Raw genomic sequence first — 13,366 nt, forward strand, 5'->3', positions numbered from 1 at the left:
AATCCAGGCGGCTGGAGCCGTGATAGCAGAGGGCCTCGTCTGGCTCGAGAGGTGACGAGGTTCGACGCGGAAGGCCGCTTTGAGGTTGGTCGGAGTTTGCGAGAGACGACACGGCCGAAGCTAAACATGCCGGTTGGCACCCAGCGCCACCATCGCATGTGTGAGCTTTGTAACAGAAGACGGCGACTTTTTGCAGAAAAGCGTCGTGAAAACGGGGAAGCCAGTCAAGTTGAAATTTTGAGCTGCAGGCACGACCATTTGTTCACGCATCTGATAGAGGAGGCATGTGTGCTCTTGTGGCTGTGGGTTGACCCATGTGCAGGAGCTCTGTGATTTTTATATACAGTATCTTTTTTACGACGACTACTACAGCCGTGCAGCGTTTCCGCTCCTTGGGAGAAATGCGTAAGCATTATGCAAGGCACGAAAAAAATATGAATGCGTTAACCTCACCGGGGACCATTTGTGCCGTGTAAATAAAGCACGAGATGTCTCCTTGTGAGTCGATGCTATTTCAAGTAACGTCGGGTATAAATTTAGTTGGGATTGTGGATGCGTGCTAATCAGATCGGATTTACGCGTCGGCTCATCCCCCCCCTCCTCCTCCTCCTCCCCCATTAATATTTCTTTGTTATTCGCTCTTAATTTGTGGTCATGGCCGGCCACGTGTTTAATTGTGGCCGTTCATGTTCCTTAATCTGCTGAGCAACGCAAGAGTGGCTTACGATCCAAAATAACAACGTCGAGTTATAAACTAACAGCCGCCCCCGGAGCTTGCATGCAGGAGATAACTTTTTCAACGTTTCGGACGCAATCGCTCCTGAAGGTTCGCACAGCGCTGAGACGGTGTTTGCCGTCGCGTTTTGAGTGCTTGGCCAGGTATACCTGGCCAGGTATACCTGCCAGGTGTGTGCCCGGTGGCGGTGGTTTGCGAGCGCGTCTGTTGCTTTGCTTTGAGCCGTACCCATATTAATATGGATTTTTCAGTGGTTGATGAGATACGATGGGGGGGGGGGGGGGGGAGTGGGGCTCAGGTGCGTTGTGTATTTGTGTTGTGAGCTTGTGATTGGTCAGTGGGGGTGGGGGGGTCTGTGCGTGTTGGCGTTGTTTCAGTGTGGTTAGATATTTTAAAATCCTTTGGCATCTTTGCGCGACCCCAACCCCGATTGGCTGCCGCACCACATATTGTTCCATATAGTTCACTCTTTATCACTACACCGCAGTGTGTGTGTGTACATCTCTTTGTCTACGTTCTACAGAGTCTCCAACACGTGAACAGGGACCCAAGCTGTGGTCCGGGCCGTTGTAGCTGTAATTAGTGTAGTTAGCCTGGTGGTCACCACCGTAAGTTGTTATTCTGTTAAGGGGTAGTTATTACCCTGTGTGTTGGTGATAATAAATGTGGTGCCTCCAAAGAGGACGTCTGCGACTCGGTTGAACCCACTAAACGTCATTCAGTTCCACTATTCCATAGCATTGTGATACACAGCCACATGCTTTACAAAAAAAATAAACGTTGATAAGACGAATAAATTGCGTGCGATCCCAAAAAAAAAATACAGACACGATGGTATTTTAAAATTATTTTAGCTATAGGCTTGAGAGAACAAATAAGTCTTCAGTCTAGACCTGAGCTGTGACTGTGTCAACTGCGCGGAGAACACCGTGGCATACACCTTGACTTTCGAAAAAAATGCCAAAAAACCACGACTGCTGTTGCCTGGGTAACAGCCAACTCGGCACTTGGAGATCGTTTTTACTAATCCGTGAGCTTTACTTTGCTTCATTTGCGCATGTTCTGTTGAATGCTGATCGTCGGCGCCGTGTTTTGTTTTCAAACATGATTACTATTAAATAAAACTCTTAATTTACCCTGGTGATTTGGCGAGTCGCTTGGCACGAGCGAGCGGCGGTGGCGGCGCTGGCGGATACTGAAGTTGTTTGGTTGCGGAAGCGGTGAGGAGCGTTAACGTAGCGTTGGTTGCACTCGGCAGTATTGGTGGCTGTCTTGATGATGGTTGTGGTGGTGGCAGCAGTGGTGGTATAGTATGAGGAGCGGTGGTGCAGCGGTTAGCGCTACGCTGCGCTACGAACTTGGCGACTCGAGTTCGATTCCCACTCACGGCAGACACCAGTGACGATTATCTGAACTGGTTCTGGGCCTCCCCTAGGTTTACTCAGCCTCAAATGAGTACCTGGTGCGATGTGTAAACATCGCCACTAGGGAGACAAAGGCGGCCGGGCGTGGTGTTGGCCACCCACCCCCTCGTTTGCCGTGCTGGGTTTAATATGTGCTCGCTATCAGCTCTTGCCCCAACAGTCTGTTAAAGCTATACGGGGGATCTTTCTTCTTTGTCATTGTTATAGTATAAGTGTTGGGTGTCCTAATGGAAGCCACAGTGGTGGTGGTTGATGCCGGTGTGGTGCCTTTCGTGTCTTTGCGGCGTCAGTAACCCTCCGTCTCCTCCCTCTCGCGGGTTCGTCGCCGCGTGCAGGACGAGCTGCTCGCCGTCTCCGAGAAGGTGGTGCTGCGTCTGCGGGACCTCGTGCGTTGGGCCTCGGGCGTCGAGCTGCCCCCCTGGGCCGGGGGCCCCTCGCCGGGCACCCGCGACGCCCCCTCCCCGCACGGGGCCCACTGTCAGGGCCTCGCGTCGACGCGCGGGACGGCCGCGGTCTGCGGCCTCGACTTTGGCGACGTGGAGAAGGAGCGCGCGCAGCTCGGTGAGTTACTTCCCCCGTCCCGCCGTCCTTGCAACTATCCCGGCCCTTTCCTATCGCGTCCGCAGAACAACTTTCTAGGTCACGAAGGCCTTGTTTCCACGAGCGCTGGGAATTGGTCCGAACTGATTTTGAGATTGCGTGGACCGGAGCTGCCTCTATACCTACCCCCCGTTGCAGTGTCGCCAACTCCTTGAAGGGGAAAGACGCCAAAGGAACCTCAGAAAGTTGATGGGTGTCGCTGGGTAGACTTCTAGAGCAAGGGGTCGGCAAACTGTGGCTCCGGAGCCGCATGCGGCACTTTAAGGAGTGCTTTGTGACATAATTTATTAAGCACCACCGTCTCGTATTTACATGCATTGCGGCTCTTGAAATATTGTTTTTTTATACCGAATTCGAAATAAATGGCTTTTTTTGTTATTTTGGTTGCCGACCCGTTCTCTAGAGTTATCAGAAATGTCACGAGAAAATATACTAAGTGTGAGCCCTAGTAGCAGTAAACGGATACAGCAGAAGGAGGTGGGAGTGTGGAGAGCCATGGGTGGGAAGTTGTACGATTTCTGCGGTGCCAAATGAAAACTTAGCCGTGGAAACGTTGCTTCAAAGCTGCGCCTGGTGCCTGCATGCATTTCAAATTCCAGGCCCGCAGACGCTTAGTAATTTCTTGAGCAGTGTCTTGGTTCCCTGTTGTTATCGGCACCGGTAACAATAACAACAACACCACCACCACGGTAATGCTGATGTTTACAACGCCACGTGTAGTGCAGGCGTGTAATCTTTAACAACACGGTAGCATGGCAATTATAGAAATGTAATTAACCTTTAGAACGGGGAAAGAATGTACACGATGGTGGTTAGCGCGCTGTGATAATATTGAACCCGGCACACTGAATTCGATGCCGGGCTGAGGCTTTGAGTTGGCAGCAATTAATATATGTGCGCCGTCCTCATTACTAACAACCCACACTGACCAGCATGGTGAAGCATGGTCAAACAGTTCCCATGACTGACCCCGGGCATGACGGAGGCCTTTCATTCAGCAGTGGATTGACACAGGTCCTAAATAAAATAAAAAGTGTGCAAATAGCATATCACATACACTCGTATACTGTAACATGGTATGGTGATTTGTTTCAAACGTCACGCCGGGGATGGGCACGCGAAATAAATAAATCGACGTGCTTTTTTCATGACGGGCACATATATTACAGATGTCCCACACGCTGTCCTGTTCGCGCACACACACGCTGTGGGCTCCGTGTGCGCCCGTTGGTATTTGCCGTTTCCGTGCCAGCGTTTTCCAGCGGTTGGCATGAGCGCAAGGGATTAGTGGGGTTTTTTTTTGCCGCCGAGAGGGGGAGGAATGCGCCATCGGCAACAACGTCTCGTCCGCGGGACCCCTGGGCGTTGCACGGGCCCTCGGCGTGCCGCCGGCCCGGTTGGCCACAGTCATCGCCGCCGCGTGTTCTCGAATAGTTTTCTCCCGCGCATCGCTAATGAGGCATCCCTTGTGAATGCAAATGCTCGATACTGTAGGTTTTTTCTTTTGTTTTGTGTGTGTGTCTCACTGTGCCCTGCGTCTAATGGCATTACAAACAGATTTATTGCTCAAGTGAGCACCGAGGCGGTGTTCATCTCCTGTTTACAGTCCTAAGCCAAATTCCACATTACTATGACGGGGAGGAGGGTGAGTCTGTCCATAGCCCATTCACTTGCCTTTTCCACAGAATGGTGCTCATTGTATCGATCCCGAATAGATAATGGGATGAGTGAACTCCCAACCAGGCTTTGATCTCGCAACCTTACGATCGCGTGCCGCTCACTCTCCCGTTGAACCACCTGGATGCTCTGCATCTCTGGGGCCTTACAATCGTATTGCATTGTTGGGAGCATGCCTGGTTAGTCATTGTAATTAACATAATAACGTACGCACCTTTGGACGGTGGTAACCCTCCCCACGCCGCATCTACGTACCTGTAAACCCATACGGTTTACCCCGTATTCTTGTATAGGGAAATTGAGTTTTCAGGTCCATACAGCATACAGCCATTTCGATACGGACAAATTTTTTTTTGTCTGTTTGTGTTTCTCTCTTGTGATGGGAAAGACTTTGTAGGATGAACGTTGATATGTTTTAAGGGCACGGGGTGACCACTAAGGTCTGAATTGGTCTGTCATTAGGTAGGAACTGATCAGGATGTTTGTGTCTATCGTGGAGACCATATTTCGCCGCGCTATTCAGTGTGGTTTGGTGAAGGAGGATCGGTACCCATCTTACTCGCCACTGATGTCAGCCGTGGCAGTGCGCCAACCACTGAGCCAACTGCCCTCCACCTGGTTATCTCTGTAGATTAGGGAGGTGTTCCCGATGTTAAAATTAATCTGAAATATACAAAAGTCTGGCCCAGATATTACATTTTGTATGGTTTGAAAAAAAAACACATTTGTTTGCAGATTGATGTCATGATAAATTATCACATTACATCACTTTCGTACTTTTTAACCGACACAAGTGGTGTCACGTACCATGTCATGGGTGACATCACTATTGTTTGCATGAAGAAAACTTCAATTCAACAACTAGTGCAACTCACTCAAAAATACGGAAAACAGATCCAAAATTGTGCAAAAAAAATCAGATTTTTCTAATCGGAAACCTATCCAGATAGTGTTTACGAAGAGGCATTAACTCATTCATACCTAGTCTCTCATTTTACTGGGTTTAAATAAATTGAATAAACGCCGTGAAACAGCAAATTCCAAACGTAGAAACAGAACAGACACTGAAAATGACACGAGTTGAAAAAGTTTTTCTCGCAATAAAGAAACCAATTTGACTTCTACATACCCAATATATATCCGATGTTAAAACCAGCAAAATAATCAGCAACAGAGAGCGTTGGCCTGGCGGCGAAACTGAAACCCGGCGCAGGTGGAATTGGCACCTAAACGTGTCGTAGATGCAGAAGCGTTCCACGTTCAAAAGACATTCCCCCTCCCCACCACAATTTAGTACAGTGTTGACTTCTGGACCATGACATAACTATTTTTTAGCTCGTCTTAAATGATCCGGTGTAACCCGATACCTCTTGGGCAGGCCTTACTGCCAAGAGGCCATGCGTTGGACTGAGTGGCTGGCTTTGTGACCCCCCTCGGTTCAATCGCTCTTGGCGTTGCTGATACGGGTCGGTATGGACAGCCCTAGAAGTTTTATTCTCAACATTGTCACAGTACGGTCCTTAGTGTGGTCCGGCTTGCAATGATGTCCCACATCCATCGCCTTGCCTCACCCACTGCCACGACTGCCACCAGAGCTCAATAAAACATGCAATCCACAGGCACACCGGCCGTGCTTTGCTTCTGAAAGTCCACAATGTCCTCGTGCCTAATTTTAATTTCCGTGCCGTGTCGATCGGTGTCTTTACACGAAAACACACGTGGTAGTTTTCAACACGTGGGCGTTCTTTTTATACGATAGTTCTGGTGGTTTCTTTTGTTAGAGGAGGCCCTGCCTCCGGTCACCGCCTCCACCTTCCTTCACCACCACCACCACATATGTGCCCTCCCTCTCCACCCACAGTCTGGCCCTTTCAACTACTTCCCTGGAAGTATGAAGCCAGTCTTTGTCCCATCCTGTTTGCTAAGGAGCGTCCTGCTTGTGTAGATCATTCTTTTGCATCTTAATCAACTGCAGTCTTCAGGCAATCTCGGATAGAAGCTGAGGCAATGGTATATTAATTTAAAAACATTCTGAAACAAACTCAATCTCCCTATATATAGCGTTACAGTACGGTCCTTTGTGTGTTTTGATAACGATCTAGAACAATTTAGTCGCCAAACAAGCTCCATAAACGTTTGTGGACGTTGTGCCTATATACAGCGTATTGCCCTAGTCAGTATGCTGGACTGTTGCAGGAAATACATCTGCTTTCTTCTAGTTGAACGGAGATTTTTTATTGATTTATAAATAAATAGGTGTTTGTGTAAACGTGAACATTCTATAAACACTTGAGGCTAAATAGAGCTCCGATTATGCCTTTTCGGGGTCCACGCTTGAACCTGTTTTTTTTTTAAAACCTTTTACTAATTGTACTTAAATGGAAATGATAACATGCTAAATCTACCAGTATATAAATACAAATCATAAATTTGCCATGTACTAAATATACAGTGTTTATATAAATATGCACACGCGGTTAACAAGTAATGAAGGATCGTGTTGGCACAAATGTGACACCGACGAACAAAATAAAGCGCACGGCGGTGCACGCGCACATACACAAACACCCCGTCGTCCCGCGCCACCCCGATGGATTTACCAATCCGCCGTCCAGGTTTGCGCAAGGGCTTGACTCATGTTTTAACTGAAGGAGATTGGGAATACTGTAGTTGGAGTCTAAACGACCAGAGTTTCAGAAAACCGCAAATGAAACTCAGGGCCATTGTCGCTCTTAATCCCCTGTTGTATGCATTTTAAAAAATCATAGGGCAGTGTTTTTGACAAATTTGTCGGGTTATTTGTGTTTGTGCACCATTGCCACCAGTGCAGCATCAGCAGTATTGAGATTAATTTTTTTTGCTTGTGTTTTGGCATTTGAGTCTTGACCCCTCCCCACTCCGTTAGCATGATCCCACTTGCTGCACTGCATCGTGACCGCCGTTGGTGGTGGTGGTGGTGGGGGGAGATGCCCTCGGCTGGTGGGGGGTGGCTGGTGAGAGGGGGGCCCCCCTCATCGTTGCCGGCGAGTCGTTGGCATCTCGGTCCCGTCGTCGAATAATCGCTCGCTCGCTCTCTTGCTCGCTCGCTCCGAGGCCCACCGGTTCCTGCGAACGATTCTCAAGTCTTCTTGGTTCTTTCGGTAAAGTCACGTAGAATGGAAATAATAAAATAATAAAAATTAAACATAAAATAATTCTCACGACGTTTCGGCCACAACGCAAGCAGACTGTCTTCTCGACAGACCTGTTCTTCACCTGAGGACGGCTGCTTGCGTTGTGGCCGAAACGTCGTGAGAATTATTTTATTATGTTGTATATTTATTATTTTATTACTTCCTTTCTACGTGACTTTACCGAAAGAACCAAGAAGATGAATCCCTGCAGTCACGAAAGAAGCTTTAAAATAATTTTATTATGTTGTATTTTTATTATTTTATTACTTCCCTTCTACGTGACTTTACCGAAAGAACCAAGAAGATGAATCCCTGCTGCAGTCACGAAAGCTTTAAAATAATTTTATTATGTTTATTTTTATTATTTTATTACTTCCCTTCTACGTGACTTTACCGAAAGAACCAAGAAGATGAATCCCTGCAGTCACGAAAGAAGCTTTAACATAATTTTATTATGTTGTATTTTTATTATTTTATTACTTCCATTCTACGTGACTTTACCGAAAGAACCAAGAAGATGAATCCCTGCAGTCACGAAAGCTTTAAAAGAATTTTATTATGTTTTTATTTTTATTATTTTATTACTTCCCTTCTACGTGACTTTACCGAAAGAACCAAGAAGATGAATCCCTGCTGCAGTCACGAAAGAAGCTTTAAAATAATTTTATTATGTTTTTATTTTTATTATTTTATTACTTCCCTTCTACGTGACTTTACCGAAAGAACCAAGAAGATGAATCCCTGCTGCAGTCACGAAAGCTTTAAAATAATTTTATTATGTTGTATTTTTATTATTTTATTACTTCCCTTCTACGTGACTTTACCGAAAGAACCAAGAAGATGAATCCCTGCTGCAGTCACGAAAGAAGCTTTAAATCGAAAGATTCTCAAGTCGCTGTGGTTGCGTCAGGAAGCGATTTATTTCGCGTGGAAGGGATAATTGGCAAATTAGCTCAAAATGGAAGCAGTCCAGTGATTTTTATCGGAACGAGCCACAACAGCGGGCCCACAATCAATATTGGAGGAGTGGGTTTGCGTAAACCCATTTCACGTTTCCTGCGAGCTTGGCTTAGAAGTTGTCCGCGCTAAACGGGTCTGTCTTGTTTCCCTCTCTCCTCCCCCCAATAACTTTCATACCATGCTTCGTAATGCATATATCATAAAACTTGTAAACTTTTTTTTAAAGGCAGGCACGAAGCCCGCGGTGCAGAGCTAAGTTACGGGGACTGCGTTTTGACAAAAACAAGGAATCTCGGGAAAATGGCCGAAAACAGTCCTTGACTAAGACTTCTCTAAATGTCTTTAGGCAAGTTTGAAATGCCATCTCTTGCGGACGCTAAACAAAAACACCCCATCCCGTGTTATCGTGCGTCGTATACGTTCACATCGTAAAAACCCCAACTGGCAAAAGACCCAAAACGTTTAGTAAAAATCACCACGTTAATCAAAGGCAATTCATCACGCGAAATATCTTCGTGAAACTTGAAAGCGGTCGGTACAGTGCAAGTAAAAATTCTGTTGGAGTGGCAGAAACCAAATTTGACAACGCAGCCTGCGTCTGCCCTCCACGTCTCGACAGCAGAAGCCTCTCAATAGCTTCTTTGCAAGTGGTTGTTGTTGTGTTGTTGTGTTTTTGTGCGAGATCGTTTTTATTTATTTCTGTGAGATTCTGTGGGCAAAAAGAACAAACAACTGCTCATTCAGTCCACTCCGAGACGGCCGTTTCTTATCCTGGCAGAACTAATTTACAAGTGGCCGTGCGTGCAGAGGGGGCCTGCCGTCGATTCCTCCCTTTCCCCTCTTTCTCTACACCACCTCCGCCCCCTCCATCTCCCCTTCCTCCCCCAACTCTCTTCCCCCCGTGCAGTAAAACAAAAACATGCGAAAGGAAAAATAAAGAATGGCTCTGGAGAGTGAGCGCATGCAAAGACAATAAAGCAACGAAATTATTAACTTCGGTGCCAGCTCTTGGCATGCCCCCGGATCAGTTTGCAAGGGAAGGTGCAGTAATTAATTAGCATTTATAATACGCGTATGTGCGTTTTAAGTTAATTACACAGCGTGGTGGCACGCACATGCACGGTTTGATTAATTCACCCATAATATGCACATTTGTGTATATTGTAAATATAGTTATAAATAATATCGTCATCATCATTGTTTGATAAATTACCAACACTTTATCAATTGAATAAAAAATTGCCATAATGTACATGTGCGCAAACCACTAAACTGCCATATTTGCATAATTGTGCACCGTTTATATGAACCGTATAAACACTCTTTGCATTACATAATGAATTATACAATTATTTACACTTTGTGACTAGCTGCCTGTGGATTGCCAGCTGGGTGGCTGTATGGCTGACTGGATTCCTGCTTGGCTGGCGAGCTATATGGCTGGCTGGCTATATGGCTGGCTGGCTATATGGCTGGTTGGCTATATGGCTGGCTGGCTATATGGCTGGCTGGCTATATGGCTGGCTAGCTATATGGCTGGCTGGCTATATGGCTGGCTGGCTATATGGCTGGCTGGCTATATGGCTGGCTAGCTATATGGCTGGCTAGCTATATGGCTGGCTAGCTATATGGCTGGCTGAGTGGCCCTGTGGCTGTCTCACCCCTCAGCCTGTCTGCCTGGCTGGCTTGCCTCGTCGTATGACTGGTGAAGCCATGCGGCTGCCCCCGTCTCAGCGGCTACCCAGATAGCTGGCTGGCAGTGAGGTATTAGCGCACACGGTGGCTAAGGGCACATAGGCCGCAGTGCCCACTGGCTGGCTGCGATGGTCGTGGAGCCACCTGCACCGTTCCATCACTTGTGCCCCGCACTCGGCATATAAAGCACGCTGGCGTGCCGCCAGGCCACTCACACAACCGCCTAGGCTGCCATTCGTAAATAAATTATACTCGTTACATGTATTTGCTTTCAGCCCGATGGTGATGTTTTGACAATAACGCGAGTGAATATTCCTCAATGCGTAATTTTTGTGAGAGATGTGTACATTCGGCGCTTTAATGTTTCTGTCTTTGCGCGCCGCATAAATATCTGACGAACCAAATAATATGGGATGCAGATGTAAATCCTTTGAAATCCAAATTGTGGATTAGTCTGCTTCTCCACTGCTTGTGTGTCGCTTGCCTAGAGGAGGCCAATTCTGCCTCCAGTGGCGTTAGCCAGAAATTTCTGGGCTGCAATTTTGCCATTCACCTTTACCAGAGGTGAGAGCCCCTTGAGAAAACATTGGACACTCGGTGGATAAAATGATGTTCCCATCAATCAATGTTTATTTGTTACAGGGAAAATCCCGTTCAGCCAGTTACCCAGCTGGTTTTCGAGGGAGATCCGTGGGGGCATCGGTCCAGAGCAAAAACAGTCATTAAGGAATTTTACGGAGCCGGCATGAGCATCCGTTCCCAAGACCGGTGCGGTGCCGTGGGAGATTTCTGCTGAATCCGTGGGGCCGGGGTTAGGAGTGAGCGCGTAACGTGCGGAGGGCGGCCAGAGGAGCCCCGCGTGTTGCCGGGCGGGTGGCCGGGCGAGTGATCGAGCGAGCGGGCAGGAACCCGCCGACACGTCCGTAGCTGTAATGCCGTCGGACGGGTTTGCACCGTGTGCCGACACGCTCCCCTCTCTCTCGCGCGCGCGTAAACGGCCGCCAACGTGAATGATGCAAATTCCGTTCGGAACAATCCTCATCCCACCGCCTCCCTCCCGTGTCTCTCTCCTCCTGTACCCCAACCCCCAAACCTTGCACTAACCCCCTCCTCGTGGCCCGGTGATAACCGTGGACACAAAACACCCTGAACGAATGAACAGCGATGCGCATTTAGCGGTGTGTTTTTTTTATCGGGGAAATACTTTCCATTTTCTGTTGTAAAAACATTCCCCCGCAACTTCCAGCCGCTTTGCGGAGATTTTTTTTCAACGGCGCGTTTTTTTGTTTCTTATTAAAATGAACCTCTTGGCTGTACCCCGGGGTCCCATAAGCCCCCGGCTCTCGCATAAACATTATATAATAATGTAAACAAAAACTTTGCTGCTATTTTTCACCAATGGGCTTGAAGGATGGTGGCAAGTTTGGTCTTGTTAAACTATGCGTTTAAAACTGAAAACTACTTACCTGCAGTACCTCTATTTGAATACACTATGGAAAAAAATAATTTACACCCCCATGTCAATCATCGTGTTTCTCAGTGTGGATTTGTGAACACACTTTGTAAAACAGTACATAAAATAGTACGCGTTTTCAATACGCTGTTCATATTGTAACAAGCGTTTATACCAATGTCACTCTACAGAGTAGTGGGTCGCCGCTCCTCTTATCCGCATTGATCCGAGCGGTATGTGGGGACTGTGGCTTAACCGCAAAAAACCTATTTGCACAGATGCATACAGACAAGAGAAGTATTATCAAACAGGAGGAATTAACGGTGCAACTCATCTCATCTGCAGGTAATAGGATTGTCATCGATTGATTCTGACTGCAGACATTGGTAGGTCACAAATAATAATGAAGATACGAGAGCAGTTTCACTGTATTATTATGCACACCGTTATGACAAATAAAGGAGTTAAGTCGTGTAGGCAGTTTGAGCAGCTTGGATAAGACTTATTATGATCCTACCCATACCCGAGCGTGGAGTGCATTCGCTTGTTCAGCTCTTGTGAACATTCGTCCTCACTGACAACAGAATGATCCGCGCCAGGCGGATCGCAGCGTTTATGTGTGCGGTGGGACGGAGTCGCCCAAAAATAAACTAATTAATTGCGATTTCGGAACCCCGGGGTCCCACCATAAGGTTCAAATACGAAGCAGTTTGTCAGTCCGCTGCCGGATGACGCCCCCCCCACCCCATTCTCGCCAACGCCGTGCTGATCATTCCAGGTTATTTGACCATATATTATCATGCTGGTCAGAGCGAGTTGGGGAGGGTGGGATAGGATTGACAAGGCCTGGTTCAAATGTCACTTGCCACCAATGTTAGCCGTGGTCAGGATTCGAACTCTGGTTGATGTGTTCGCCACTCTACCACCTCTGTACAATTGTAATAAAACCATTTATAATGGCTTTCGGCCAAAAAAAAACACCCTACTATGAGGGGTCTTACATTAAACCTCATCCATCATTTTACCACACTCGTATATTACTCATATAAACCAAACGTTCATTAATAGAATTGGACAAACATCCAAGTGCAGCAGCACCCTCCCGACAATGAGTCTTGAGACTCCGCCAGGTATTTCCTTGATAAATGACAGTATTGGCATCATGGTCGTCATTGTTATTATTGGTACATTATTGTGATCCGTGCGTGGCTCATTGGGTTTGTCTCATCGATCGTGCCCGTTTCATTCAAACTCTCCGCACGGAATATTCGCAACTAAAAATCCCGACTCGCGACGCCCATTCGAGGGTGTCTTGGGGGCCTCAAAAGTCTCTTTTAATTTCAGAACGCTCCCCACACCACACCGCCACCAACCCCCCCCATGAAATTAATATCTGTCCCAATTATCGCCCCACTCTCCTCTGCCACCCACCACGCCACCGCAACTGCCCCGCTGGCCGCTTTGCCGTTGTCGCCCTTAAACGCCGTCGCCTCTTTTGAATTCGGCCTAAATTGTGGTGCCACTGAGCGATCCGGAACGAGTCAAAAGTTGCGTTCTCTTGCGCCACTGCTCGTCCCGAGCCATCGTCCCTGGCCATCGTCCCTGGTCATAGTCCCTGTGACCCCTTCCTTGTTTGCAGGTACGAGCC

At 47.4% G+C, this 13,366-nt stretch overlaps 1 protein-coding gene across 1 annotated transcript in view; it reads left to right on the top strand.

The window, feature by feature from the left end:
- The window catches only part of LOC133343500 (uncharacterized), a 60,787-nt gene that overhangs the window by 27,190 nt on the left and 20,231 nt on the right, over nt 1-13,366 (top strand). Inside the window, exon 3 of the mRNA XM_061553160.1 lies at nt 2,496-2,721. Within this exon, the coding sequence (XP_061409144.1) occupies nt 2,496-2,721 (226 nt within the window). The remainder of the gene's footprint in view (nt 1-2,495; nt 2,722-13,366) is intronic.

This window comes from Lethenteron reissneri, chromosome 17 (genome assembly GCF_015708825.2).
Source record: "Lethenteron reissneri isolate LAM-NWPU_2019-01 chromosome 17, ASM1570882v1, whole genome shotgun sequence".
In the NCBI taxonomy this organism is placed as follows: domain Eukaryota; kingdom Metazoa; phylum Chordata; class Hyperoartia; order Petromyzontiformes; family Petromyzontidae; genus Lethenteron; species Lethenteron reissneri.